At 37.7% G+C, this 8,698-nt stretch overlaps 1 protein-coding gene across 3 annotated transcripts; it reads right to left on the reverse strand.

Annotated features, from left to right (window-relative positions):
• Positions 1-1,002: 1,002 nt before the first annotated feature.
• Positions 1,003-8,326, reverse strand: SULT1C4 (sulfotransferase family 1C member 4). 3 transcript variants are annotated; one of them, XM_058847340.1, is made up of 8 exons: positions 8,206-8,326; positions 7,103-7,280; positions 5,345-5,482; positions 3,651-3,748; positions 3,219-3,345; positions 1,895-1,989; positions 1,504-1,684; positions 1,003-1,359 (listed from the first exon to the last, which is right to left on the reverse strand). In XM_058847340.1, exons 2-8 carry the CDS (start codon positions 7,266-7,268, stop codon positions 1,247-1,249), a joined length of 918 nt encoding a protein of 305 aa, XP_058703323.1. In that variant the 5' UTR covers positions 7,269-7,280; positions 8,206-8,326; the 3' UTR covers positions 1,003-1,246. The 3 variants fall into 3 exon arrangements, with proteins under 3 accessions (XP_058703323.1, XP_058703313.1, XP_058703303.1); XM_058847330.1 differs by lacking the exon at positions 8,206-8,326 and adding an exon at positions 7,754-7,832; XM_058847320.1 differs by lacking the exon at positions 8,206-8,326 and adding an exon at positions 7,737-7,821.
• Between the last annotated feature and the right edge of the window lie 372 nt (positions 8,327-8,698).

The following is an 8,698-nucleotide window of genomic DNA, read 5'->3' on the forward strand; positions in this document are numbered from 1 at the left end:
TGGAATGAGCTTTGCCTTTGATAGCTGCTCATATTGCTACAGCTTTTAAACTTACTTTTAACTCTCCACAAGCCAAAGAGAAAATACCCCCAGCAAACATTTTTTTTTTGTATTAAACTACACTAAACTAGACTAAATGAGACTAAGACAGTATTTTCCTTTAGCTGCTATAATCTACATGCTGTTCCCTCTAATATTCAGAGTGCAAGCTGAGTTAAACAGGAAGTCTTTGTGACTTTCTTTGCATGCCAAGATCAGTGATGGCACTTTCAATCCAAAAGTGGATTTGTAACAATTGCCCATAATTAAATGGGTTATGAATTGCTTTAGTTAATTTTGCACAAGCTCAAAGCATAGCTGTAGTTACAGCACTAATGCTAAAGCAGAACTGGTTTTCGTTGTCCAATATCTACCAGGCTCTATTGCAACTAAGAGCCCTCAACGAGATGTTTATCTATTTGATTTAAGTACAGCAAAGGAGAAGGCAATGACATGAGGCATCTGATGAACACTTTTACAACAGTGAAGAGGGAAGATGGCATTTGCAGCTATGACTCTCCACCTAGTTCATACCAACTTTCAGAATTTTCCAAATGTTAAGAGAATACTATGATGTCCAGTTCAAAAGGCAAATCTGAGATGCCACAAGGACTACTGTGCCCACAGCTAGACTGTAGATGACTGCCCCTATGTAGCCCTTCAGCAAGTTTTATCAAAGGAAGTAATGGGTGTTTGGTGTTTTTGGAAATGTTGTTTTCAGCATTTCTTATGTCCAATTTAAAATGAGAGAAAATGAAATTTATTCTACTTTGTGCACTTCTGTTCCTCTCATTATACTTGACCACCTTTAAATTTGTATATTGTTATTTATTGATTAATGTTCATACAACCTGTTGCACTCTTTTAACACCTTTTTTCTTTTTGGCTCCTAGTTTCTGTTAGAGTTTGATTTGAAAATGCCAGCAATATCAACTCCAGTTTTACAAAGATCAAAACCCACAGTGTGTCTTAAATACTTTTATTAATGCTGGAAGTTAGTGTGGTAGTGGTGACAGAAGTGTCCAGTGGAATTATTTTCTTCAGGGAGACTTAAACTTTGGCATAATTTGGGCACTCTCCCAGTAATGAAAAAATCAGTGCTGTGTGAAAGACGTCTTGGAATCTTAGGGACAGTGGCATTTTGTGAAGGAAAGGAAAATATATAACATGGATAAGGCTGAAGGTCATTAATTTCAATTGCAAATAATTACAATTCCATGCGAAAAACAAGAGAGGTATCAGACATTTTCTTCTTATAATCTTCATCAAATTTCTCATTCTGTGCCACAGTGAAATGATTCTTCCAGTCAGCAACAGTCCCTAAGAAATCGCAAAGCAAAAAAAAAAAAAAAATTGTTTACTAGTATTTCCTGAAACTCATTAGCTTATCAGATACTTGTACTTCAATGCTTATTTCAAAACAGAATGACAGCCAGAGTTGATGTCAATAACAAACCTCAGTACCTTTTCTCATGAATGGGGAAATGGAGTGATCCATTATTCCTTCAAAGTCTTTAGTGTAGTTTGCCATGGGGTTTTCCTTCATTACCTCAAATGAGGTGTTATGGACTATTTTGTTTAGAACCTCCTGACTCAGATCCTTCCCTAGAAACTTTGCAATCTTCTGAATTTCTTGCTTTGGATTCTGCAGAGACAATTACATGGGATAAGATACAGAGCTGGGAAAAGCAAAGAAATCAAACATCATGTGAGAGCTGCAATTCTCAGACACAGAAAATCAGGTTATTGTATGGTTTACTGATACTGGCATTACAATATAAAACTGTTGCTTGTAGTTAGTATCTACTAGGCTTACAGATTTCAGAGCTCTATAAGCATATGTTCAGCCTTTTACCTCCTTCATATCTTCATAGAAGAGGTAGAGAATACGGTGCTTGTCTTTTGCCTTCCACCATCCTTTTACATGGTCATACCAGGAGCCCCAGAGGACTGAAAAAGAAGTAGTATCAACAGCAGCTATAAATGTCCCAACTGTCTTAACACATGTGGCAGTCACGTTTCCCTCTTAACCAGTACCTATGAATTTCCAAGCTGGTTTTGAATCAATATGACTGTGATAATAAGCACTGCTGTGCTCTGTGCTTATTACAGCATTTTTGCTCTTAATCCCTCAGTTTTATGGATGCTCAGAACAGGATTCATGTGTAACTTCAGAGGGCAACAAATGCAGATACATTATAGTCAATGGAAAGATACATTTCCAGTATTCATTTGATCAGCTGAACAAGGCTTCTCTTAATTGGCCCTGTTTTGAGCAGGGCAAGGGGTGGGACTGTATGGACAATAAAAATCCATTCCAGCTTGCATTATTCTGTGATTCTACCTGGTTTTAATATTTGCTATGCTATCAGAAGTGCCTGTTTCTCTCAAGCAAGTGTCAAAATGGTTAGCTAAGACAAAAGTAGATATGTTCTATGTCTGCGCTGGGACAGATGGCTCCCAAGCTGAGCTGGTCAAACACAAGACATGAGGTCTCCTTTGGACATGTGACTCTTGTGCTGGTACAGACAGTGGTATTTCTAGGCCTACAAGGTGGCAAAAATATTAATCACTTAAGGAAGCTTTAATGACCCAATCTGTAAAATGCCACCCACTTGGCCAGGTTTTATTTCTTGGATATCCTGTGATATCAGCACCTCTTTCAGAAAGGGAAGAGTCAGCTTCTGGGGTTGCCTGCCCTTAGATACCTGTTTTTGTTCAGATGCCTGATTTTTAGATACATTAATTTAGGTACAAAGCTCCCTTATCTCAAATTCACACTGCACATATCTAGCAAAATTAACTCTCCACTTATTTTTTAAATTTCAAATTTTATCGGGTTAGAGTAAAACCAATTAAACCATTGTTCTTTTTCAAATGTCTTCCCTTTAATCTCAGAGAGAAGAGATGAAGCCTGAAATTTGTTATATATGTTTCTGAATTATAACAGAATAAAGAATAGTGTTTTGATTTCTTCTCAAAATGGGAGCTTAAAGAAAGATTTATTCCTTTAGGTAATAATAAAAACATATGAATGAAGAAAAATTATGACTTAAACACCTTCAGCAAATATCCTTCCACAGTGTCTGGATTTTGAACCATAACTGAAATTAATAAATCAATGACATGCATTCTTAAAATCATCAAAATCTCTTATAGAACTGATTGCAGTTAACCACCTTGTCCAGTCACGAATTTCTCCACAAACTCCTCCCAGGTTCCTGGATCAGGCAATTCTTTATTCATTCTGTGGAAATGGTAGTATGACACGAGGTTGTCTTTTGCATTTCTTGCCACGTAGATTATCTTTATCAATATGAAAAGAAGGAGAAATAAATTAACTTGCACATACAAATATAGATATTGAAGGATCTCCTGGAGTTTTCTCTTGGAGCCTGCTGGAGCTGTTTAAGAGGTTTTTCTTTGAAGCTACCATTTTCTAAAATCCAGGTCAGGAAACTTAGTCATGACTTTAGATTCCCACAGACTTTGCACATTAAAGGGAAAATATTTTTAGAGACCTTTTGATTTCTCAGAGATTCTGGAAAACATATTCTGCCCTGGTTTATGTCACTTTCTTTGTGAAGTACAGTAGGCCTCTTCAGCCTTACCTTACAGTTTTGTTCCCAGAAGGATGGAGGCACCAGCTGCACGGGCAGATGCGTTTTGATTGTTCGTGGTGATGGCATGGCTTCAGCTAACTCCACACCTGTGGGATGTTTAATTAGATGTGAGTTGTTCTCTGAATTGCACTAGCACTTCTCTCCTATGCTCACACATGTGAGTGTGACTGTGACTTTTCAGCAGTTCACCTTGCATTGATCATTCATCTCTAAAGCACTTACTCAGCAGGGTAACATATACAACATTACATAAGCATCTTCAATGTGTCTAGAGAAAATTTTACCTGTGTATTTGAGTAGAAAAGGGGAAACACTGATTTATATCTTTTCGCTTTCTTGGGCCCATACCTAACTCCTCTCCAAGGGATGATGATGAGTACTGATTTCTATTTATCCAACCAAAGTTATTCCTTTGCAATATTTAGTGGTGTCCTTCCACCTTACAGGTAAGAAATTTTAGTTTCTTTCTAGGATACAAGAATATGATGGCTGACTAGACTTTGTGGATAGGATGTAAATACAAACTAGGAGTGGATTTTCAGTAGCTATGGATGTATGGGACAACTTGGGAATATCTGGTGATATTTGGAAATGGGTTATCTCCTTCCCTCTGCCTATTAAACATCTATCATAACTTCCATAATTTTTTCCCTGTCATCATAGATCATCCTCTGTCATCTATAATTTTTTTCTCTCTGTGTCAACACAGTCTAGGTTAGAAGAGAAAAAGTAGCTTCTGCAGAGCTAGTCAAACTTTTTAGCTTCAAATGTGAGAGTCTGACTTAATGATTTTTTGTGGAAATGGAGCCCTTGCTGGAGGAGATTTTTGTAAGAAACTGCAAGCCAGTGAAGCCTGCTGGTTGCCTGAATGTTCCATAACTTGTTTAGATAACTGGACCCTAGAACAGCAGCAGTAACTTGAAACTGTAGTAAAACCACTGAAAACATTATGTACCTTTTGGAATACCTCTATGACACAGGTTTCTCTTCCATACAGCCTGTAATCACAGAATGGCATTCAACTGCCCCCATGTTGCCATTTTATACATATCTGCTGCAGGTTTAGATACTGTGGAGTATCAAACACAGCTTCAGATACCACTCCAAAACATAGTCTTCAGTAGCACCTGAAGCGATCACATCTGCCAGCCTTGCAGCACCTTGAGTACCACTAGATGTTTATGTTAAAGCACCTGAACTGATCCCTTATAGCCAAAATGGTGCTTAGCTCAAGAACAAAACAAGTGGGACCCTTTCCAGGAAACTTGTGGCATCAGCACTATTGTGGGAACCAAATTAGCTGGGATGGATAAAACCTTGGACTGGGCTCCTGACATAGAGGCGACAAACCTGAGGCCTTGGGAGGTGGGGTGCAGGGGGGATGCTAATGAGATCATTCCATTATAGGTCATGTTCCTGGTCTGTGTTCTCGACTGGACCCCTCCCTCAGATACCCCTATACATTGTAAGTTCACCATGCTCCTTGGTGTTTGGAAGCAGCCACTCAGACCATGCCATCCCTGTGAACATTAAAATCTAACTGCAGGCACTCCATCATACCTGTCCTGATTTGTTCTGCTGTGCTTGATCCAGCCGAACCGGGAAAGAAGTCTCAGAACCCCACTGCAAAACACTTTGTGCTTGTTTTGTTTCATTTTGTCTAAAATACAAATAATATTCACCTGAGTAACGTGCAGATGGAGGCTCTGGCATAAACCATTCAAGGAAAGGGTGGCGTTTGTAAGTAGTGTCACGTTTACACTTCTCAGTATCTCCGTTTTGTTGAATCATGTCCACTATCTCCTGTGTCCATGTGGTACCTGAAAATGACAAGTTTATAGATGTTTCCCTCCAGGATAGTCAAGAGTTTCTTCTACCAGGGAACTGAAAGCCAGAAGGATGGACTCTGTGCTAATGGGGGAAAGAATAGCATAGAAAATAATAGACAAAATGGAAAGAGAGTATAATACAGACAAAAGGCCTAACTAAGCAACAAAGGTAATTCCCAAAGCTCAATTCAGGAATTCCATTTTAGACAGACTTCCTCTTGCTTAAAGAAATAGCCCCCACACCAGTACTGAACAAAATCACTGGGATAAACTCACTATTGTTTGGAGATGATATTATTTGCAGAGGAATGAAACTCCCTCCTTTCATCCCTCACAAACATTCAGGGATTTCAATTTTGTTTTCATACTGAATTTGAGTACGAAAATGCAATACCTGAACTTCAAGTGAGTTAAAATTTCATACAGTTTGAAAATACAAAAAACTGCAAGTGCTTGCAAAGTTTCCATTTGAAGCACGTTAATGAGGGTATGCACAATGTTTCATCTGCCTGAGTGACTGCAACATTTTGTGAGAGTCACAGTATAGTGTATCTCATGTGTCTCCTCTCTTTTATAGCTGTCATCGCTGTGTCAAGCACATCTCCTCTGAGGTACTGTGGCGGGTCAGCTAGAGAACAGGATAAGGGATAAATTGGAAAGCAATTTGGGCTGGAGATTCAGCTCTTCTTAAGATGCTTGTGTTGTGCATCTCACACAGATATGACATAATGTTAGCTGGAATCCTAACTTTATTTATTTTCAGTTCAGTGTCTGGAAGGTTTTAATCCCAGCTGGATAAAATAATGTGGTTTTGCCTTCAGTGTACAGGTATTAAATCAAAAGCTTTCAGGTTTTACAAAACTGATGGTGGGGTTTTTGTTAAAAACACTAAAAAAAAGAGAAAGCCCTAAAAATTGTTGCTAATTCAAATAATAATTTTTTATGATGATCAAATTCTCCCATATCTCTTCATGAATCTCCAAAACTGCATGTTTTTCTTCATACAGAATTAATATTGATGCTTGTTATTAATTGTTTTCTTGTGTAGTAATTATAAAGGGTTTGATGAAGAGGAGAAATCTTGTCCAGTCACTGAGTAAAATGCTAGATAGCTTATATTAATGGTGGTGTTTTATTTTATTTTATTGGCCAAAATTATTAAATTAATTTGGTTATTTTAAAGAATTAATCAACTTTCAGAAATCACTACTGTTTACACAAAAAAATCATTCCCCTAGTATGTTCCATAGTCATAGAGTCAGTTTCTGTTATTTTTTAGTAATTATCACTTCTTTCTAAGCATTGTTAAATCACTGCATATTGGTGGAAAACTTCTATTGTCACCATTAATATAAATGTACATAATTTCAATTAAAGGTAACAATTATAGGTCATTAAATTTTGGCCATTTGCACTTCAGTAGTAACAGATGGTTGTTGCATCTGCCAAAGAAGTCAGGAGTTACTTGTCACAGCTGACACAGCTTCATGTCTTTAAAATGTCTAGTTTGGAGTTAAAAAATTATCAGTCACTATAGAAAAACCATAGATCTCAACTCCAACAATAAGCACTATGCCAAACTTTTCTATTCTGTTTCCTATCCACACCTACCTGCTTTTGCATAGGTTGCAATGAGCACATCGTCAGGCCTGGCTTTGAACTTCCACACTTGGTCCCAAACGCTAGCAATTGGTTGTGTGAGGGGAATACCTTTCAGGTCAAACAACTTTGATCGAATCACTGTCTCTTCCAGACTCAAATCTTTCATTTTATCCATGGCCAGTGAGAACTGCATGAAGAAAGGCTTAGAATTAACATGGTTGCTCAGAAAATAATCTGAATTTACTCATCTTGAGGTCTGTCTTATTGATCAATCCATGTCCTTTGATTTCTTTGGCCATGATTTGGCCTATCTGGATCCATATATAGACTCCTTGAAGCTGGATCTCATTTTCAGATATGCATGATGTATAGCTAGAGGTAGTTTTTCGTGTCTCTAAAAATCATTCTGTTTACTCAGATACAAAAATAGAAAAAAGTCATTATTCTCATATCAAATACATTCATGTAAAATTCTGATGGTCAGTGTGAGGGCTTCTAAAGGCAAAAAAATGTAATCAGAGGTGTGAGTCAAAAGAAGGAAGAAAATAACCTGCAATGAAATCAGCATACAGGACCCAACCCTTCCTCCATGAAGAAAATAAACAGAAACTAACTGCTAATACCCTTTGTGCCTTATACTCACAAAAAATATTTGCAGACCTTTCCTGTGTTTTGTTCCTGGATCTTTTCACTCTTGGAATTCTTTGCTGTATCTTGAAATATATTGCACAAAAATAACCTGAACTAGATTGATCATTAACTAAAGGTTGTTAGACTTTAATTATGTAAATCAATCTGTTTTACAAAAACTAGTTATTGATTTCGGGATATCTCCCAGGGAGACCTCTTAGGCATAACTTTCAGAGCTCCAGAGTCTGGTCAGAGGAAAGCTGTGCTTAAGGAGAGAGTATAGAAATAATCTCAATAAAAAATATAATCTAGATAAAAAGACATTTCAATCCCAACAGCAAACATTGCTAGAATATTTTCTTTCATTTTCTTGTTCACTTACAGCAATTTCATACAGATTCAGCTGAGCAGAGTGAGATGTTAGGTTGGTGATTGGGCAGTGACTCAAGAAATTCAAAAAAATGAAGGAAAAAGAAACTTGCCTGAGAATTTTTCCTGCTCAAATGTCTTCAGTCCTTGGCTGTATTGACAACTCTGCAGGAATTTAAATCTTCAGGCACAAGCAGGTTGAAAACTTGTGTGGGTGGAGATTCCATTCTTCCTATCAGTGTGAGGAGAGTAAAGGAGGAAGTGCAGCAGCAGCCAACAGCCAGAGCTGTTTTTCTGGCATGGTTTATGAAATCCTTTCTAATCCTGTGAAAGAAAACCAGTTGGAGTTCTCATGTGAAGTGTGATTCTTTACTGGCAACAACATAAAATGTCAATAGCTCCAGCAAGATTATTTTGATTTGTCTCTCTCATTGTCAGCAGTCTTGGAATAATTAATTTTCTTCCTGATATCTAATGTAAGTTGGAAAGATCCCGTGTGTGCAGGTAGAGGAAAAAGCATCCCAAAAATTTTATTCTCTACTTCCCATCAGCAGGTGATCCAGCCACCTCCCAGGAAGCAGGGCTTCAGCCCTCAGGTGGTTGCTG

The sequence above is a fragment of the Poecile atricapillus genome, chromosome 1, assembly GCF_030490865.1.
Source record: "Poecile atricapillus isolate bPoeAtr1 chromosome 1, bPoeAtr1.hap1, whole genome shotgun sequence".
Taxonomy (NCBI): domain Eukaryota; kingdom Metazoa; phylum Chordata; class Aves; order Passeriformes; family Paridae; genus Poecile; species Poecile atricapillus.

Coding starts and splice junctions, on each gene's coding strand:
- SULT1C4 (XM_058847340.1), bottom strand. CDS start 7,268: ATGGATAAAATGAAAGATTTGAGTCTGGAAGAGACAGTGATTCGATCA. Junction 1,990..3,218: donor GAAATTCGTGACTGGACAAG/GTGGTTAACTGC, acceptor CTTCTTTTTCAG/TCCTCTGGGGCTCCTGGTAT. Junction 1,685..1,894: donor TCTATGAAGATATGAAGGAG/GTAAAAGGCTGA, acceptor TTGTCTCTGCAG/AATCCAAAGCAAGAAATTCA.